At 51.0% G+C, this 21,306-nt stretch overlaps 1 protein-coding gene across 1 annotated transcript; it reads left to right on the top strand.

The window, feature by feature from the left end:
• Window positions 1-18,332: 18,332 nt before the first annotated feature.
• On the top strand, window positions 18,333-19,273 carry LOC135287628 (olfactory receptor 14C36-like). The gene has a single exon (XM_064400902.1). It carries the CDS (start codon window positions 18,333-18,335, stop codon window positions 19,248-19,250), a length of 918 nt encoding a protein of 305 aa, XP_064256972.1. The 3' UTR covers window positions 19,251-19,273.
• The last annotated feature ends 2,033 nt before the right edge of the window (window positions 19,274-21,306 follow it).

The raw sequence follows: 21,306 nt of genomic DNA, 5'->3' as shown, positions 1-21,306 counted from the left end.
AGGGCCCTGGCTGGGGCAGGCTCTGTGTGCAGGTGGGCAAGGGCAGCTCAGGAGAGCCCTGCTGGGCCCTGCAGAGGTGATGCTGCTGCTGTCCAGGGCTGAGGGCCCTTTGGGAGGCTCCCAGCAGAAAGACTGACCATCCAAAGGTACAGTTCTGGAGTCTCTGTAAATGTTCAAACATTCCTTTGGTGATCCTGTGTGTCCCTTTCAACTCAGAATGTTTTGTGATTCTGGGATTACAATTCCTGCTCTGCCTCTCATTCCTCTGTTGGTCTATAATCAAAAGAGGAAAAATCCCCTTGCAACAGTGTTGGAACATTAAAATAAAAACCAGACCTTTATTGGAAGATTCCAGGTGTCCCAGTGGGGATGGGGCACACCCAGCCCCTGATTTCAACAATTTATTGAGGTTGAATAATCCGGATATTTAACCGGAACATCCAGTAGGAGACTCAGTTGCCCTGGTTACACACCTCTGGCTCAACCCATTGGAGTAGGTCCAGAGGATTCTTTGCCCCACTCTTTGTTATGACTACTCACATGCTGGTAAAAATCCAAAGCGTTCTCCTTGTAGGTCCTCTTCCTGATAATAAGACTATACAGTATTTCAGGACTGTATTTAGACAGTCAGATTATTGTTCTAAAATCTAATAGAAAGGTTGGGTAATGTACTAGAGTTAATTAAGGAGTATGAATATAGAGGTATATAGTAGTAGTTTAATAGAGATAATAAAGAGTTTAATAGATTTAAATAAGGATTATAGTTTTATAAAAGTATAACAGTAATTTACAGAGCTACGAATATATGAAGAAATGTATAAAACGCAAAAATCTTTTTGTCATCACCCCAAATTTCCCATCCCTTTTCCAAGCAGGAAATTGAAAACACTCTCAGGAAAGCTCCTGATCTTTCCAGCAATGCCAGGCTTACCTTCTTTGGGAAGTGTCCTCTGGAGCTGGGCCCAGGCTGGTGTGGAGCTGGGAGCAGCCCTGCCCCACCCAGCCCCTCTCAGCAGCAGCACCTGCCCTGCTCAGGGTGGCTCCTTCCCCCCACAGCTTCTCCCCAGCGCTGGGAGCAGCTCCCCGGGCCGGCTGAGAGCTGTCCCTGGCAGGCAGCAGAGTCCCTGCCCCAGCACAGCGCCCTGGGCTGCAGGAGCCTGCTCTGCAGGACAGCCCTGGGCACCCCTGGCTGCACCCGTGGCTGCTCAGCCCTGCAGCAGAGCCTGACAACAGGAGCTGCCCTGGGCTGTGCCTCGGCTGGGGCAGCAGGGAAAGCCAGCCCTGCCCTGGGGCCACATCCCTGCCCTGGAGCAGCTCTGAGAGTGCTCATGAAAGCTCCTAAAAGCTGTGGGATGTGCCAGCTCCAGGAGATCCCTGCAGGAACTGCAGCTTCTCTTCCACAGCCAGGGAATGACTGTTTGAAACCTGGGATGATTTCTGCTCTAGTGAGCCCTGAGTGAGCTCTGCTCTGTACTCCCAGCCCAGGCTGAGTTTAACCCGTCTGTGCCTCTGGGCAGTGCCGGGGCTGGCTGCAGGCAGTGCCCCAGCCCTGCTGGGCTGGCAGAAGAGCTGCTCATCAAGGGAAATGTGCTTTTGAAGCTCTTTCTGGTTACCAGGAGCTGCCTCTGTGCCAGGAGCCCAGCCCAGCTCAGCAACACAGACACAGCACCAGGACATTAATGACCCTCTGGGGCTTTGTGCTCAGGCCCTGAACATCAGTCCCTGAGAGGCAGCTGAAGAAACCTCTCCAGAACTGCAAGTCACAATCCAACTCCAAACTTTCTTGGACTTTTAATGGGTCCCACTGAGGGACACGACTGAGAAAGTGTCCCCAGGCCCCAGGCAGAGCAGAGAACTGGAGGCAGTGATGCCAGGTGGGGACAAAGAGAAGCCAAGTCTTGGTGGCCTGGGGCACAGCAGGGTCTGTGCCAGCAAGGGCTGGGAGGAGACACCTTGTCCTGAGGCCCTGGGGCCTCCTGGCACAGCCCCAGCCAGGCTGGGCACTGTCAGCCCCTTGTCCTGCCCTCAGCATCCCCCCTAGCCCACATCCCAGTGGCCTCAAGGATCTGCTGGAAGGAGTCCCTGGGGAGCCTTGCTCAGCAATGGCCCTGGGGGCTCCTGAATGCTCCCAGGAACTGCAGGTTTTTCAAAGGACTTTGGGTTTGGCTTTTACCTTGACTTTCTGAGAAGTTTGTGCAATCATGGCCCCAGTTATCTGCTTTAATGAGTCCCTTGAGAGCTTTCTACTGACACTCAGTGCGGCTCATTAATACTTTGAGATACTCACAGTTTTTTAGTGTACTTTGGATTTTCCTTTCAACACTGAGTCACTGATAGGTTTTTGTGCCATCCTGGCTTCCAATTCTCTCCTCCAAGGAGTCCATGAGGAGCCTGTGTTGGGGATGGACCTCAGTGGAACCCTGAGGTTCATGCTTTGAGACACTTTGGGGTTTTCTTCTGACTTCTGACTCCTGGAAAGGTTTGTGCAATCTCCTCTCAGGCCCTGAAGGTCAAGGGCTCAGCTCCAAATGCACCATGGGGCCTCATTAGGATCAAGCAAATCCTAACAAACCATGGCTGTGCCTTGATTTACCTCTGCTCTTTTGCAGTTCTTCAGGTATATTTCTGTAGCGGTTTTGGTGCAGCAATTTGAGATTTCTCAGCCAATACATCAATTATTGTGGTGGGTTCAGTGTTGGCTAATTACCAGTGCACTCACTAGAATATACTTACTCATGTACTGCTGTGAGATAGGATTAGGAGAAATGCACAGCAGGCTCAAAGCTTCAAAAGGGTGCAAAGAAAAGATTATTAACAGTTAATAGAAGAAAGAGTAATAAGAATCAGAACAAAACTTTCAGAACAATTACCCTCCCTACAAACTTTTCTTTCCCACTGACAATGTAAGGAGACAAAACATAAAGTTTCCAGTCAGTTTACCACATCTAGAATAGTTTTTCTTCAGTTCACTTAGGGAGAGGAGTCTCTCTTTCATACTACGGAGACTCATACTTAAGAAAACAATTCTCTCATGGCTCTCAACTCCCACCAATAGCAGCTGCCCAGAAAATCTGCAATTTTGAAGTCCCTGCCATTTTTTACAGCTTTTCCCACAGCTCTGTTTATGGGCCATGTTAACTTATCGGGTATTAGTTTAAACATGAGCGGTTTAAGAGCAAAGTTTCTCTTCATCTATTTCTGAAATCATCTTCGTCTCTGGGAACAGAGGTCTTCTTCTCTCCCTGAGGGCACGGGGTCTCATCACTCTTCTCTCTTTCTCCGTTTAAACTTCTCTTGGAATCACAACTACTTCAACATTTGCTTACTTTAGCATGGAGGCCTTTGCTGAACAAGTCATCTCCCCATTCTTTTCAAAGCATTATGGTGGAAAAGAAAGTTTGATGTATCAATTACATCCATCTCTATACATTTACAAGACGATTCGAGCCCCAAGATCAAAGTATCTCCTAATTCCTCCCATCTGGGTCTTGACTCTTCCTTCACTGAAATCGGTGTCTTCATGTTGCTCCTCTGTGTGCCTGCACTTTGTCCTTTTCTCTCACTCGAGGGAGGATGGAAGCACTGAAAGAGTTAATATCTCTCCCGGGGTCTGCAGATGGTTCCGTGACCCTGGCCAGGCTGGGTCCTTGCAGCCAGAGCTGTTTTACCATGGAGGTTTCTGCAGCGGCTGCGCTGGGGCTGTGTCAGGATGGGCCGCGCTGGGGCAGGGCCAGGATCTCAGCAGCCAGGCCAGAACACAGCAGCAGCGTGGCCGGGGCCCATGGCTTCTCCTCCCGCTGCCCAGGGCTTGCGGGTGAACCCCAAGGGTGGCAGAATCTTGTCCAAGCCAGCCCGGCCCGGGGCTGCTCCTGGGGCCCGGCGGATCCTGGCTGGGCCCGGGCTGGCGGCGGGGCAGGGCTCGGTAGCGCCCAGGTGTTGGCAACCGCAGCCATGGCCCGGCCTGGCCTCGGCCCCGCGGCCTCCCCTGCCCTGCCCGGCAGCCGATGGGGCCTGGGGGGCTCCCTGGGAAGGGGCCCGGCCCCACGGCAGGAGCCGCCCGGCCCGGCCCGGCTGAGACGGGGGCTGGGCCCGCCTTGTTACCTCTCTGCTGGCCGGAAGGGAAAGAGACCCTCCCAGGCTTTCTCATCTTTAACATGTGTCTTCACAGAGGCGTGTACAGTTTCCTTAGTGGTTTAACAGACTGTCAGTTCTCAAAGCTAATTACTGATTGTTTTTTTGTCAGACACAGAGGAAACTGCTAGCAGCTTCTCTTAGACCATGACTTTCATGATGCAAAACCACCACAACAGCACAGAGCACCGAGCTCCTTTGTCCATATGTAGTGCTCGTGTGCCCGAGGCCTCAAAACCCCACCTTGGGAGATTTCTGGGCTCTCTCCAAGGTGTTTCCAAACAAAAACATGCAGCTCATAGTCTAAGAAAATCACCAGAGGACAGGGCCATCCTGACCTGTCTGTCCTGGCTACTTTTGTCAGGGAGCAATCCTTGGATATACGGAATTTGGGAGGCCAAATTCTAATTTTGGCCATGGCCTTTGGACATGAAAGCGGGTTCTTCTCCATAAGAAGGAAGCAACAGAGCCCCAGCGTTTCCCAGGCGGATGAGGGGTGACCACCAGAGGCCAAGGCCAGCAAGAGATGGCAGGTTTTGTTCTGAGAGATGCCCTTGCATAGAGGAAATTTTTTAGGGAGAGTACCTATTTTGACAATGGGCACCTGAAAAGAGGGATGGTTCTTTTCCATAGCAAGGAAAGCATGGAGCTCCAGCACACCAGGAGCTGATGACAGGCAGCCCTTGACATCACAAGATCAGCCAGAGATGGCCCCTAGGAGGCCAAGTCAGCCAGACCTGCTCCATGTTCCCTCGGTTCCATGGGGCCCTACAATGTCCCACTGGTCCCTTGCTTCCATGAGGCCCTAAGGTGCCCCAACGCCCCCTTGGTGACACAAGGCCATGAAGGGCCCTAATGGTCTCCATGGTTCCATCAGGCCCCACAGAGTCACAATGGTCTCTGGGTTCCATGAAGCCCTGCTGTGTCACCATGCCCCCTTGGTTCCATGGGCTCCAGTGGTGCCGCAAGGATCCCCTTGGTTTCATGAGGTCCCCACAATGTCCCAGTGATCTCCTTGGGAAGGAAAGAACCCGGCCCCAGTGTTGCAGGGGCAGTCACCAGAGGCCGTGTGTCACAGGTTGACAAGGAAGTGACTTTTCTTGGGAATTTATAGTCAAACCAATCATGGGTCAGATTTAAATATTGATACCTGGTGTAACCACAGAAGACATGGACACGCCTCTGATAACACAGGGGGTTAAAAGCAGACAACTCGCAGCGGAACTCTCTCTTTTATTCCAACCAGTGAAGGGTTCAAAGCTCCCCTGCCCAGCCACAGGCCGGGTGGGGCAGGGGAAGCCATGCGGCCTGGGCTGAGGGAGGCCGGAACCTCGGACAGAGAAGGGGTGAATGGAGTGGAAGTGGGCACGGCCCCTGTAGGAACAGAGGGGTGGAGAAGCACTGAGATGTCCTGGGCAGCTCCCCCAGAGAGAGCCTGACCCCAGAGAGAGAGAGCCTGTGCCACCTTATGGTTTGATATCATGTGCTGACAGCACTGCCGGCATGGGGAAAGAGAAGGGAAGTGGAAGGTGCCCAGCTGTGGGAGTCCTGGGCAGGCTGCTGTGAGATTTCAGCCATCCTGAGGGCAGCAGAGCCCGAGGCTTTAACTCTTCCTTAGATAAAGAAAACTTTGTGAAACACTAATCCTTGATCTGAAAGAGAAGAGAGACAGCCTGGGACTTGAGATGTCAGGAGAATATTGGAAGGAATCCTAGGTGGGAAGAGATGATGGAGTGGCCTTTGGCTGGACTTTTTCTTCTATAGCCATAGATAGAACCAATTTTCCTGTAACATAGACACTGCATATAGGGGGAGGCAATGGCTTGAGCCAAGAGAGTGACCTATTGCAGTGATTGCCAGTGCAGAAGTGAGTGACCTGCTGCAGTGATGCCATGTGAGGAGCGAGAGTGACCTGCTGCAGGGACACCATATGCAGGAGTGAAGTGAACAGAGGAGGGTGTGGTGGTGCCCTCTGTCATCAGGGAAGAAGAAGATCTCTGTTCAGAAGATCCTTTGCCCCAGGGGAGGTGAAAATGGGGGGGACTGTTGTCCCAAAAATGAGAAAAACTGTCATTCTCTGGTACTTGGCAAAGCATCCTTAAAAGGAACCCTAGAAGCAGTTATGGTCCATGGATGGTGGTGAGAGCATGGAAAGAGGAGGTCAAAATGGCAGATGTTTGACATGGAAACAGAGGAGGTTTCAACTGTGTTTCCTGGAGAAGACTATGGTACCAGCGAGACTCCTCTCTCCCTTGAGGAACTGAGAATTGATTATCTGAGGGGTGGTAAGGAACTGAGAATTGATTATCTGAGAGGTGGTAACTTGACTGAGAATCCAAGGTTTTGTCTCACTGTGCTTTGCTGGACATTGGGTAGGGGGAGAAAGAATGTTTTGGAAGGTTTTGGTTTGAATTTTGTGTGTTTCTTTTATTATAGTTGTAGTTAATAAAGTGTTTTCCTTTATTTCAAAGCTTGAGCCTGCTCTGCTCTGTTTCTGGTCACATCTCACAGTAGCCATTTGAGAAAAATCTATTTTCATGGGTGCACTGGCATTGCTCCAGCACCAACCCATGACACAGAGAAAGGCCAGAAGGGCAGGGAAGACACCAGGAATTGGTCACATTTTCTTCTGTCACAGCCATGACTCAGGGGATAGGATTAAACCTAGAAAGGCTCAGGCATGTTACTGACCTCCTGCTGCCTAAGGAAAGAAAGAGAAATTAAGATAATTTGTCCTTTTTTGCTTGTCCAGTTCAAAAAAGACACTGAGTCAATGAAGAAGGTTGGGAAAGCTGGATATACAAGGATTCACAAGGGGAAGCTGGGAGGAGAAGATGTGCCCATTCTCACGGTGGAGGAAAATCCTGTAATTGGATGAAACTCTCTAAGGGAAGGATCCCTTAAAAGAAGATGGATCCCAGCTCTTGGAGATACTAAAATTTTGACTGGAAATTGGGTGACCTGAACAGCTGGGCCCTATTTGGAACAGGTTTTTGGACTGGTTACTTCAAAAGAGGATATCCAATCTAAATTATTCTGAAGTTTTACATTAAGGGTTCCCTCTGAACTGGGTCACTTTCAGGTTTCCTGCAGTCAGGATGACTCCAAGAGTCTTTTCTTCCTGATGGTCGAAGAAGGAGTCGGAATTCCTTGGCTCTGGTTTTCAAGGTTGTTTATTGTCTCTTACCTAAAACATTCTTTTTCTGACCTGCAGAGGTCTGTCTAGCAGACCTATCCGAGGCACACTGCCCGCCCTTGGGCTGGTGTCAACATTTTATACTAAGAACTACGTGTACTTTATTTACCATTATTTTCCAATACCTATCGCCTATGTTAAACTGTCAACTTCTACCCTAAACCGATCCAAAAGTGCCAGCATCACCAGGAAGATGGAGGCTAGGAAGAAGAAGGAAGAAGGACAGGACCACACCCAAATCCCTCCATCTTGCCTCTTAGACCCCTATAGTAAAATCCCTACAATTCCACTTTTCACCCCGTGATAAATTCATTATCATTCTACTTAAAATTTTGTGACTTGTAATTCTTCATACAAGGTTGGCAATTTGCTCCATGAGTTAAAATCAAAATCCCAAGTGTCTTTGGTTTCCTGCCAGGACTCCCCAGCCCCCTGCCAGGAGCTCGAGCCATCCAGGGCAACCAGAAGGGTGTCCTGGGTTTTGACATCTCCCCCTTCTCTTTGCACCAAAAACACATCTTTGGCAGCCTTATTCAGGGCCTGCCGCATGCACTGAAAAATGCATGGCACAAAGAGCAGAGGAATTACAAATCCTACTAAAATATAAAACCCTACTTTTAAAAGTTCCCTCCATAATGAGGATAGATTGAAGTAATCAAACACACCATCCAAACAAGATCCAGTAACTTCTCCAAGTCTGGTTATACCTTCTTGTAATTGTTTTATGTTTTCATGCATAGATTTTGAATGATCTGACACGTTCATGCAGCACATTCCCTCAAGCTCTTCACACACGTGCCCACATGCCAGCAACAGACAATCAATTGCTGCTCTGTTTTGGAGAGTTGCCTGCCTCACACTGTTGACATCTGCCAACATGTCAGCGCAAGAGAGATGGCACGAGCGTGCCCACTCAGCCAGCAACCCATTTGATCCAACTGGGCCAAGGCTATTCCCCATGCTACCCGTGGTGAAAAGATTGCAGCTGAAATCCTCTGAGCCTTGTTCTACGCGCGAACTTTGTCGTCACAATTTGGATCATATTGTTCAAATGATCTTTTCCCTCTATGTTTTTGTTCTTTTAAAAGTTTCAAATTGGGCGTTAGCAATGAAAGCTTTCCAATGCTGCATGGACCACCTTTGGCATTTGCAGGGATACCAGGCCAAATTCTGTCCCCACAGATAAAAAAAGATGTCTTGTGGCAATTGTGCTGGAACTTGGAGGGATGGTTTGTCTGACACCTTGGTGTAATTACACCAAGCAGATGCATTTCTATAAATGAGATGATTTGGGGTGACATCTACTGTTTTGTTCTTTGATTGTGCCACTCCTGAAAGACCAAATTGTATACAAAAGTTCATTTTCATTGAACCAAGACTTTCCAGTTCCTGAGGCTCAAAAGGAGCCATAGGAAGAAACTGTGTCCAAATCCACCATCCGTCCACAAGATTCAAGATAACCTGTGAAACCTTTGATGGGATGTTCTTTGGAATCAGCCATTCACTCACCAGCAAGCCTACCAAGCATGTTGAAAATGTTTTTTTCAGCCTTGAATGTGTCAAACAGATGCCGTCCAAACCCGCTGCATTGGCTAAAGTTTCCCATACATTTTCTTTTGGTTGGGCCATGGGCAAATCTACCTCATTGCCTAAGGCAATAGCTGAGAGAATGAGGCACATGAACAACACCTGACTGAACCCCCTGCTCATGGCTCCACTCCCTGTGAGAAACTTTGCAATGCAATGACATCCAAGTCCCGAAAGAAACCCCAAGTCCATGAACTCCTTATATGTTGGTGGAGGAGGTTTCCACAGTCTTGTCATCTCCTTCTGCCTGTGAGCTTGCCTCTTTATTTCCAGTATCTGTGTATGCTTGCATCTGAGTCTGGTAGGGCTTCACGTGTCTTGCTGACACCCACTTCAGTCCTTGCTCTGTGGAGACACAAGAAAAACCCTTGCCCCACGTAATTAGTTTGAAAGGACCTTCAACTCGTCCTCTCTCCGGATTCTGGATCAAAACTAAAGGATTCTCCCTTAGCTTTACCCGTGTGCTGTTTGTAAAGTGTCTGATAATTGGTGGAGTCAGCTCTGAAAAAGAGCCATTTAGAAAATTCAACACATATAGAGCTTTGTTCAGCTGCATACAAGGTGTTGCTTCTGCCTCTCCCCTTTATTTGTTTGTCCAAGAGGGATTTCAGCGTGTGATGTGTTCTTTCAATGATTGCTTGACCTGTGGGAGAGTGTAGAATACCAAAGGTATGTCTGGCACCCCACTTTTTCAGAAACGTGTCAAGCACCTTTCCTATATAAGCTGGTCCATTATCTGCTTTTATTTCTTGTGGCACCCCTAATGATGCAAATGCTTGCAGAAAATGGTGTGTGGCATGTTTTGCCGTTTCCCCTGTAAGTAAAGATGCAAAAATCGCTCCTGGAAAGGTGTTGACTGAGACATGAATATTTTTGAGCTGTCCAAAAGATGGATATTTTGTGACATCAGCTTGCCATAATTGAAGACTCTGCAATCCCCTTGGACTGACTGCTCCAGTGGACACAGGTGGCTGCACAAGCTGACAATCCGGACATGCACTGATGATTTCCTTCGCTTGACTTTTTGAAATGCAAAAGGATTCCATCAATGCCTGTGCATTTTGATGAAAAAGTGCATGACTGAATCTTGCCTGTTCAAAAATGTCTGGTGAAGTTTGTGAAATGGACATTGTCAATTTGTCTGCCTGGGCTTTCCCTTCCACCAGTGTCCTAGGATGAGGTTATGATGCTTGTATCCCCAGTTGTGTGTTCTGTTAACGCTGGATATTATGTTCTGTGCCTTCAAGACTGGCTCTGAAGAGCAAGGTTTGTTTTGGTTTGTTATCAGCCTGCTCCCCCACGGCTGGTGGGACAGAGAGACGGGGCAGTACATAGTGTAGCTTTTGCTTTTTGGCTTTGGTTTTTGCTTTTGCTTTGCTCTTGCTTCTTGCTGTGCTCCTGCTTTGCTTTTGCTTTTTGCTTCTGCTTGTTAGTTAGTTCAGCTAAGCAGTCCACATTTTTCCCTGGACTTTTTATCCTTTCCTTTTTTGGAACCACTCAAACCTGCTCCAGACTGGGATCTGGGAAACACCAAGAGTTTATATCTTGTGGCTGCAGCAGCTATTCCCAGCACTGGAGGGAGCAACAACAGAGCGACCACTCCCAGGAAAGACTTTCTGAATTTGTCATCCTTTTCAGATCACTGAAAGAGTGTTGTCATCGGTATTTGTAATAAAAAGGTCAGGAGATCTTTCTCCTTTTTTAATGCCTTTATTAAAAAGAATCAGCTCAGGCGGGGAGAAATCGACGGGTCCTGCCCACGCCGCCGGTGCTCCCAGGAGTGGCACGGAGGAGGAGGATGATGCAGCTGTGTCCGCTGGTCTGCAGGCAGAGCTGGGGCTTCCATCCTCATGGGAGATTAGGAGATTCCACTTTTTTGGTCTAACATTCCATGTCCTCTTTCTAGTTAAGACCTTTTCAGGTTAGGGTGAGAGGTAAAAGGATCTTAGCAGATACTGGATTAAGTTCCTCATCTTTAGACATCACTTAGGTCTCTTAATTCCATATTGGCTCATTGTTTTTAGGGGTTTTTTCCTGGAACATTTCAAAATCTGGTGAAATGCATTCTCCTACTCAGCTGCTCTGGAGCCATGTCCCTCTGTGGCCTCACAGTAGGGATCTCGCCACAGTGTTCAGCTCCTGCCTTGGCAAACCACTCCAATACTTGATCACCCTTTCTGTAAAAAAACTTTTTCCTAAAATCCAACCTATATTTCCCTTGGTGCAGCTGAAGACTGTCCACTGGTTCTGTCAGTCGTTGCCTGGAGAAAGACACCAACCCCCACCTGACTACAACCGCCTTTCAGGAAGCTGTAGAGAGGGATAAGGTCACCTCTGAGTCTTCTTTTCTGCAGACTAAACAACCCCAACTCCCTCAGTCGCTCCTCACAGAACTTGTGTTCCTGACCCCTCACCAGCCTTCTTGGCCTGCTCTGGACACGCTCCAGCCCCTCCATATCCTGCCGAAATTGGGGGGCCCAGAACTGGACACAGCACTCGAGGTATGGTGCCAGAACAGGGGAAGAATGCCAAGTACACCAGTGCCAAGTGCAGGGGAAGAATGACCTCCCTGCTGCTGCTGGCCACACCATTCCTGATCCAGGCCTGGAGCCATTGGCCTTCTTGGCCACCAGGGCACACTGCTGGCTCATGTTCAGCCGGCTGTCGAGCAGTACCCCAGGTCCCTTTCTGCCTGGGCACTGTCCAGCCACAGTGTCTCCAGCCTCTGGCATTGCAGGGGGTTATTGTGGCCAAAATGCAGGACTTGGGACATGGAGTTATTAAACTTCATCTTATTGGATTCTGCCAATCCATTCAACCATTCCAGGTCTCCCTGCAGAGCCCTCCTACCCTCCAACAGATGGCTACACGCTCCCAGCTCAGTGTCATCTGCAGATTTACAAATGAAAGACTCAATCCCCTCAGCCCTGTCATCAATAAAAATATTGAACAGAGCTGGCCCCAGCACAGAGCCCTGAGGGACAGCCCTGGTGCCTGGCTGCCAGCTGGATGCAGCAGCGCTCACCAGCACTCTCTGGGCCGGCCATGCAGCCAGTTCTGAACCCAGCACAGAGTGCTCCTGTCCCAGCCCTGGGCTGCAGCTTTTCCAGGAGTGTGCTGTGGGAGACAGTGCCAAAGGCCTTGCTGGAGTCCAAATAGACACATCCACAGCCTTTCCTGCATCCACCAGCAGGGTCACCTGGTCATAAAAGAAGACCAGGTTGGTCAAACTCGACCTACCCCTCCTAAACCCCTGCTGGCTGGGTCTGATACCCTGGCCATGCTGGAAGTGCTGGGTGATGGCACTCAGTATAAACTGTTCCATTTCCTCACTGGGCACTGAGGTCAGGCTGACTGGTCTGTAATTACCAGGATCCTCCTTCCCACCCTTGCTGTGAATGAGTGTCACATTGGGCAGCTTCCAGTCATCTGGAACCTCCCCAGTGAGCCAGGACTGCTGGTAAATGATGGAGAGCGGCTTGGCAAGCTCATCTGCCCGATCCCTCATCACCCTGGGGTGGATCCCATCTGGGCCCATGGATTTAGGAATATCCAAGCATCTTCGAAATTCTCTGACTGCTGTCTGTTGGATAATCGGGGAACCATTTTGTTCCCTGACCAGCGAGGACATTTTTTCTGAGGACAAGCTGTTCTTCTCACTAAAAATGGAGGCAAAGAATGCATTAAGCACCTCTGCCTTCTCCTCATCTGCAGTTATTAAGTTCCATTATGCATCTAATAAAGGACAAAAGTTGGTCTTACCCTTCCTTTTATCATTCATCTATTTGTAAAAACATTTTTTATTTTCCTTTACAAAAATCGCCATTTTAACTTCAAACTGAGCTTTGGCCTCCCAAATTTTTTTCCTACCTGGTCTAGCAGCCCTCTTAAATACATCCTGAGAGACCTGACCCTCCTTCCAAAGATGATACATCCTGGTTTTTTTCCTAAGTTTCTCCAAAACTTCCTTCCTCGTCTCGACGAGGCTGGGCATTTCCCTCGTCAACTTGTCTTTTGGCATGCAGGGACTGTCGGTTCTCCTGCCCTCAAGATCCCTCTTTTGAAGCACACCCACTATTGCTGGCCAGGGCTCTATGTACAAATCACAAACGGAATGGGACTGCTGTGGAAAGCATCTCAAGCTGTTTATTTTCTAGCATCGGTCTCATTACATGGTTATGATTTGTGGAAAGAAAAAACTCTGCAACTTCGCAAAAGTTGTAAAGCCGGTATGTTTATTTCAGCACTGGACACGTGGGGATTGTTCCCCCTTAAAGGACATGTGTACCCCTGAGAACTCCCAATCCTTTTTTATCTCCCTTACTTGCGGCCGCGTGTGTCCAAAATCCCCCACTCAGGGCGGCCCCGGCAAGCTCAGTGGCACGCGAGCTGCAGCGCTGGGGGCACTCTCCCCTCTTTGTGTGCTGCAGGGAGTGCGCCTGAGGCAAGGATGCCTTCTCAGACTCTGGGCTTGCTACGGCAGGAGCGATGGAAAGGCAGACTCTGTCTTCTGGGATAAACTGGGTTTATTGAGGAGCAGGGAAGTGGAGGCTCCGAGGAAACCAGAAGGCAAAGACAAGACTAACGGAGTAATGGCAACTTATAAGGGGAGGTGGGTACAAAGCCTGCCCTCCAACCAATGGAGTACCAGGGAGGAGTGGGTAAAGGGATACAGACATTATTGTACAACTAAACACAGGTAACCTGGGGAGGGGCCCCAGCCCCTGAGACAATCACTCAACGCCCTAAAGAGAAGCTTCTAGATGAAAGGACTGGGTCGCCAAGTGACAGGCAGGGCACCAGGGAGGGACAGAGCAAAGGGATACAATGGCTCTTAGGGTAACCAGGGAGGAGATAGGGAAACTGACAGGGGATTCAGAAGAGGAGGCAACTGGGCAGAAGCACTATTAGCATGAGGGGAGAATAGAATGCACCAATTTACAAAGTACAACTTAAAACAGCTAGAACCAGTTAAAAGCACAACCCAACAGTAAACTGACTGAAAATCTTGTGTTTTGTCTCCTTACATTGTCAGTAAGGAAGAAAAGGTTGTAGAGAGAGGAGAAGTGTTCTGAAAGATTTGTTCTGATTCTTATTACTCTTTCTTTTAGTTACTATTGATAAAATTTTCTTTATAGGCTTTTAAAGTTTTGAGCCCACTTTGCCTTCCACCTACTCCTGTCTCACAGCAGGAAATGTGTAAGTATATCCTAGTGAGTGCACAGGTAATTAGCCAACACTGAACCCACCACACTAATTGATGCATTAGCCTAGAATCTCAGTTTGGCAAACCAATACCACTACAGAAACTTTCCTGATGAACTGCACAAGAAAAGAAGAAAATTAAGGCAGGGCAATGGTTTCTCAAAACTTGTTTGATCCTAATGAGCCCTGTGGTGCATTTGGAGCTGAGTCCTTGAACCTCAGGGCCTGAGAAGAGATTGCACAAACCTTTCCAGGAGTCAAAGCCCAAACTGTCTCAAGGAATTAATGGGTCCCAGTGAGGTCAATCCCCAACACAGCCTCCTCGTGGACTCCTTGGAGAAGAGAATTAGAGGGCAGGATGGCACAAAACCATCTCAGAGACTCAGTGTGGAAAGGAAATTCCAAAGTACCCTAAAAAATTTTAGTATCTCAAGGAATTAATGAGTCTCAATGAGTGTCAGTACAAAGCTCTCAAGGGACTCATTAAAGCAGGTAATTGGAGGCCATGATTGCACAAACCTCTCACAGAGTCTGTATCAAAAAGGAAACACCAAGTACCTTAAAATAACTGAAGTACCTTGAAGCATTAACGAGTCCCACTGAGTGTTGTTACTGACAAAGCCTCTGCAGGGACTAATTACAGCAGATAATTGGAGGCCATGATTCCACAAACCTCTCAGAAAGTCAAGGCAAAAGCCAAACCCAAAGTCCTCTGAAAAACCTGCACTCCCTGGGAGCATTCTGGAGCCCCCAGGGCCATTGCTGAGCAAGGCTCCCCAGGGACTCCTTCCAGCAGATCCTTGAGGCCACTGGGATGTGGGCTAGGGGGGATGCTGAGGGCAGGACAAGGGGCTGACAGTGCCCAGCCTGGCTGGGGCTGTGCCAGGAGGCCCCAGGGCCTCAGGACAAGGTGTCTCCTCCCAGCCCTTGCTGGCACAGACCCTGCTGTGCCCCAGGCCACCAAGACTTGGCTTCTCTTTGTCCCCACCTGGCATCACTGCCTCCAGTTCTCTGCTCTGCCTGGGGCCTGGGGACACTTTGTTAGTCATGTCCCTCAGTGGGACCCATTAAAAGTCCAAGAAACTTTGGAGTTGGATTGTGACTTGCAGTTCTGGAGAGGTTTCTTCAGCTGCCTCTCAGAGACTGATGTTCAGGGCCTCAGCACAAAGCCCCAGAGGGTCATTAAAGTCCTTGTGCTGTGTCTGTGCTGCTGAGCTGGGCTGGGCTCCTGGCCCAGAGGCAGCTCCTGGCAAGGGCAGCACTGCAGAGAGACAGCTCTGGCCAGGAGCAGCTCCTGTGCACAGCCCAGCAGGGCTGGGGCACTGCCTGCAGCCACCCCGGGGCACAGTGCAGAGGCACAGAGGGGTTAAATTCAGCCTGGGCTAGGGAGCACAAAGCAGAGCTCACTCAGGGCTCACTAGAGGAGAAATCACCCTAGCATCTGAAACAGTCATTCCCTGGCTGTGGGAAGAGAAGCTGCAGTTCCTGCAGGGATATCCTGCAGCTGGCACATCCCACAGATTTTAGGAGCTTTCAGGAGGTCTCTCAGAGCTGCTCCAGGGCAGGGATGTGGCCCCAGGGCAGGGCTGGCTTTCCCTGCTGCCCCAGCCGAGGCACAGCCCCAGGCAGCTCCTGTTGCCAGGCTCTGCTGCAGGGCTGAGCAGCCACGGGTGCAGCCAGGGGTGCCCAGGGCTGTCCTGCAGAGCAGGCTCCTGCAGCCCAGGGCGCTGTGCTGGGGCAGGGACTCTGCTGCCTGCCAGGGACAGCTCTCAGCCGGCCCGGGGAGCTGCTCCCAGCGCTGGGGAGAAGCTGTGGGGGGAAGGAGCCACCCTGAGCAGGGCAGGTGCTGCTGCTGAGAGGGGCTGGGTGGGGCAGGGCTGCTCCCAGCTCCAGAGCAGCCTGGGCACAGCTCCGGAGGACACTTCCCAAAGAAGGTAAGCCTGGCATTGCTGGAAAGATCAGAAGCTTTCTTGAGGCTGTTTTCAATTTCCTGCTAGGAGAAGGATAGGAAAGTTGGGGTGATGACAAAGTATTTTTTACTTTTGATACATTTTCATGTATTCATAGCGCTGTAAATTACTATTATATAGTTATAAAACTATAATCCTTACATAACTCTATTGAACTCTTTATTAACTCTATTAAATGACTATTATATACTTCTTTAACTATAATCCTTAATTAACTCTAGTACATTTCCTAACCTTTCTCCTAGAATTTAGAACAAGCTGACTGTATAAATACATTCCTGATGCTGTATAGTCTTATTACCAGGAAGAGGCCTACAAAAAGAACATTTTTTGATGAGAATGTGAGTAGTCATAACAAAAATTGATGGCAAAGAAGCCCTTGGACCAACTCCTATGAGTTGAGCAACCGTGTGTAACTGGGAAAACAGAATCTCCTATTGGATGTTCCTGTTAAATATCCTAATTAATCCACCTTAATGAATTGTTGAAATCAGTTGTGCCCAATTCCCACTTGGACAGCTGGAATCTTCCAATAAATGTCTGTTTTTTACTTTACAGTTCTAACACCTTTGCAAGAGTTTTTTTCTCTTTTTATTAGAGACAACAGGGGAATGAGAGAAGCAGAGCAGGAATTGTAATCCCAGAATCACAAACCATTCTGAGTTGAAAGGGACACACAGGATCACCAAAGGAATGTTTGAACATTTAAAGAGACTCCAGAACTGTAACTTTGAGTGGTCAGTCTCTGCTGGGAGCCTCCCAAAGGGCCCTCAGCCACTCCTCAGCCCTGGACAGCAGCAGCATCACCTCTGCAGGGCCCAGCAGGGCTCTCCTGAGCTGCCCTTGCCCACCTGCACACAGAGCCTGCCCCAGCCAGGGCCCTGCACACAGGCAGGTTTCTGTAGGGCCGGGGCCAGGGCACACAGGTTGGGATGGGCTCTGTGAGCGCTGGCAGGGACAAGGCTCCTCTCAGGAGGGAATGTCCAGGCCCAGGGAGATGCTCAGGCAAGGAGAGGGGGCTGAAGAGAGCAGTGCTGGGCCAGGAGGGCACTGTTGGTGTGTGGGAGGTGCCGGGCACAGCTGGGCACGGGAACACTGTCCTGAGTGCCCGGCTGTCTCTGCCCTGCCCTCTCAGGCACAGCACCACAGCATCTTCTCTTGTTTCTGCCCTGCCCTGATATTGTCACTGTTATCTGCTGCTCTCAGGGAGGCTCTGGCATTTGCAGCAGCTGAGTCAGGCACTGCCCTTGGCATTCCAGCCAGGCAGGGCTGTCCATGGGAATGGGGTGTCCAAGCTTCCCTGGGACCTGTGGGGCTGTGGGCAAAGCAGTCCATGGGAAAGGGGAATGAGCTGAGCCCCCTCCCTGAGATCCCATCATGGGCACAGCCGGGGATCTCCTTCCTGTGCCCTTCCAGGCTCTGAGTTGACCTCCTGGGTGCAAATCTGTGCCAGGGCCTCTGGCAGTTCCCTGAATGTCCCACAGGAAGGGCAGAGCTGCCACAGCTGAGGAAATGCTGCTGGGTTTGCCAAGGGAGCCGTGAGTGTCCTTGGCAAAAGGGAGTGCTGAGACCTTACCCAGAGACTTTGAGAGAGGGTGAGATATTCAGGGATCCCTCTGCTCTGGAGAGGGTCTGGTTTATCCCAGGTTGACCTGGGAGTGTGACTGTGCTCTGATTGCAGCCAAAGGTGCAAAGCCAGGGCAGTTGGGAACAAGCCCATCCAGCCCCTCACCTTCCCTCAGCCACAGGGAACACTTTGCCTCTCCCATCGCTGAGTGGCAAACTTGGAGTGCAGCAGAAATGCTGGGGATTTCTGACCTCAGAGAGCCACGAATGCTGTGGTGGTAGGAAAATAATTCCTTACACCAACTACTGACATCTATTTCCTTTAAAATGTGAGTGCAGATTCTACCAAGCCATTCTGCATTAGAAGTGATTCCCCTGAAAAACCCTGAATATCCAGCCTTGTCCATCTGCCCCATGGCCACAAACCCAAGGCAGAGGGGCACGGTTGGCTCCTCAAAAGCCCCCACAAACAGCACTGGCTGTTCCTGGCACACTCAGCCAGCACACCTGGAGCTCAGGCAAGGACCTGGGGAAAGGTTTTCCCAGAGCAGGAACAAGGCTGGGTGAGTCCCAGTGGGACAGTCTGCAGGGAATGGCCCAGGTTTGTTCAAAGCAGCCTCTCCTGACTTGTCACTGTCCTTTCTCCCCGAACAGGTCCCCATGTGCAGCCCCAGGAAATGTCCAACAGCAGCTCCATCAGCCACTTCCTCCTGCTGGCATTGGCAGACACGCGGCAGCTGCAGCTCCTGCACTTCTGCCTCTTGCTGGGCATCTCCCTGGCTGCCCTCCTGGGCAACGGCCTCATCATCAGCGCCGTAGCCTGCGGCCACCACCTGCACATGCCCATGTTCTTCTTCCTGCTCAACCTGGCCCTCAGCGACCTGGGCTCCATCTGCACCACTGTCCCCAAAGCCATGCACAATTTCCTCTGGGACACCACCACCATCTCCTACACAGGATGTGCTGCACAGCTCTTTTTCTTTGTTTTTTTCATCTCAGCAGAATTTTCCCTCCTGACCATCATGTGCTACGACCGCTATGTGTGCATCTGCAAACCCCTGCACTACGGGACCCTCCTGGGCAGCAGAGCTTGTGCCCACATGGCAGCAGCTGCCTGGGCCAGTGCCTTTCTCTATTCACTGCTGCACACGGCCAATACATTTTCTCTGCCCCTGTGCCATGGCAATGCCCTGGGCCAGTTCTTCTGTGAAATCCCTGCAATCCTCAAGCTGTCGTGCTCCAAATCCTATCTCAGGGAACTGGGGCTACTTATGGGTAGTGCTTTTCTGTTATTTAGTTGTTTTGTGTTCATTGTTTTCTCATATGTGCAGATCTTCAGGGCAGTGCTGAGCATCCCCTCTGAACAGGGACAGCACAAAGCCTTTTCCACCTGCCTCCCTCACCTGGCTGTGGTCTCACTGTTCATCAGCACTGGTATATTTGCTCACGTGAAGCCCCCTTCCATCTCCTCCACATCCCTGGATCTGGCCCTGTCAGTTCTGTACTCGGTGGTGCCTCCAGCCCTGAACCCCCTCATCTATAGCCTGAGGAACGAGGAGCTCAAGGCTGCTGTGAGGAGGCTGATGACTAGATGATTTCAGGAACATGAAACTCTTGGGCAATTTCTGCAAACCACTTGTAATAAAAGTCACCTTTGATACTTCTTCTTGGTTTGGTTGTGGGGTCTTTTATTCCTTGGTTTAGTGTTCTCATGTTGTCCTCAAAGAGATGTCATTTTCTGTGTGATTTCTCACTTTGTTTCTCTCCACCTTCCCTGTGACCACACACTTTTCAATCATGGGCTGATCTCTTGGTGGCTTGAAAGGAACTCAAGCGTCTCCCAGCAGAGTTTTCTGCAGAGATGCCCTTTTGTTGCCTTCTCTGGAGATGCAGCAGCAATGTCTGTGTGCAGAGCTGGGGCAGATCAGTGCTGGCACAGTAGCTGCGCCCAGCAGCAGCAGCAGCACTTGGTGTTGCCAGTGCTGCTGCCGTGGCCCTGCCCCGCTGCCCTGGTGGCCCTGGTGTTGCTGCAGGGCCTGAGTGCTCTCGGGGCCAGGCACAGTCCTGGGGGTGGCAGTGCCGGGGCTGCAGCAGGGACAGGCCATGGGCACTGCTGGGGCAGCACTGACGCCTCAGGCCAGGCCCTGGGGGCTGCAGGCTCCTTGCCCAGGCTCTCTCAAGAACACGGCCAGGCCAATGCTCAGCACAGAAAAGCCCCAGGGTGAGCAGCCCCAGGCTGGCGGTGGGCAGGCTGGGGGCAAACAGCATGGCTGGGGCTCTGCAAGGGCCCTGGGGGAGACGGGAAGGAGCAGCAGAGCAGGGGCTGATCCATCCCCAGTGCACTGGACAGCCCAGGGCAGCGTCCCAGAGCGTCCTCATGGAGCTGCCAACAACATCCCCCCTCTGCAGCCCTGGCCTCTCCCCCAGCTCACACAGGTGCCACATCCTTGCAGGCACAGCCACGGCAGCACTGGCTCAGGAGCCCCTGTTTGCATTGCACAGAGCAGGCAGGAGCACCCCCATGCTGCTGCTGTGGGGACATGAACCTGAGGGAGCACAAATGCCACCAGCCCCTGGGGCCAGCAAGGGCTGGGGGACACCAGGGAAACCACTCAGCTTTGTCCTGGCCTCTGCAGTCAGCCAGAAAGTTTGTTCCCATTAGCTGGGAGATTCCTGTGCCACTGCAGACGCTGTTGCTCAGAGCCAGGGCTGCCTGGCAGCCACCCCCAAATTGCCCTCAGCATTTCCTTTTCATCACCTCTGTTTTCTTTACTCTTTCCTGCTACAAATTTCTTCCTGTTGCCCACCCCTGTTCCCTCCCCTGCAAAAAGCCCATCCCTGTTTGCCCTTTCCTCTCTGGCCCCACTCCCCATTGCAGTTCCTGACTTGGCACCATGGGAACGTCCCTTGGGCAGCAGGATCATCCTCCAAGTGCTGCAGGAATTGTCTGCAGGCTCCTGCAGTGCCTGGTGCTGCTCCCTTGCCAGAGGCACCCCAGGCCAGGGGAGAACATCTGGGCTGCTGTGTCTGCCTGTGGGGCTCCCTGTTCTGGGCAATGAGGAGGAGCTGCAGAGGCTCTGCAGGACTGACAGGATGGGCTTTGGGGCTGGGAGAAGCTGAGGCACCTGGGCTGCTGGAGCTTCTGAACAGGAGATCCAGGGCTCATCCTGCAACTTCTGCAAGAGTGGTTTCAGAGAATCCCAGAATCAGCAAGGCTGGAGAAGGCCTTGGAGATCATCAAGTCCAACCTGTGCCCTGACACCACCTTGTCTCCCCTGGGCCTCCTCTTCTCCAGGATAAACAACCCAGCTCCCTCAGTCGCTCCTCAGAGGACTTGTGTTTCCAGACTCCTCACCAGCCTTGTTGCCCTTCTCTGGACATGCTCCAGCCCCTCCATGTCCTTCTTAAATTGGGGGCCCTAGGACAGCAAACAGCACTTGAGGTGCTGCCCAACCAGTGCTGAGCACAGGGGAAGAATCACTGCCCTGCTCCTGCTGGCCACACCATTCCTGATCCAGGCCAGGAGCCACTGGCCTTCTTGCCCACCTGGGCACACTGCTGCCTCATGTCCAGCCTGCTGTCCATCAGTCCCTGCAGGTCCCTTTCTGCCTGGCTGCTGTCAGCCACTCTGTCCCCAGCCTGTAGTGCTGC

This window comes from Passer domesticus, chromosome 30 (assembly GCF_036417665.1).
Source record: "Passer domesticus isolate bPasDom1 chromosome 30, bPasDom1.hap1, whole genome shotgun sequence".
In the NCBI taxonomy this organism is placed as follows: Eukaryota; Metazoa; Chordata; class Aves; order Passeriformes; family Passeridae; genus Passer; species Passer domesticus.
This window is presented reverse-complemented; position numbering and strand designations above follow the sequence as displayed.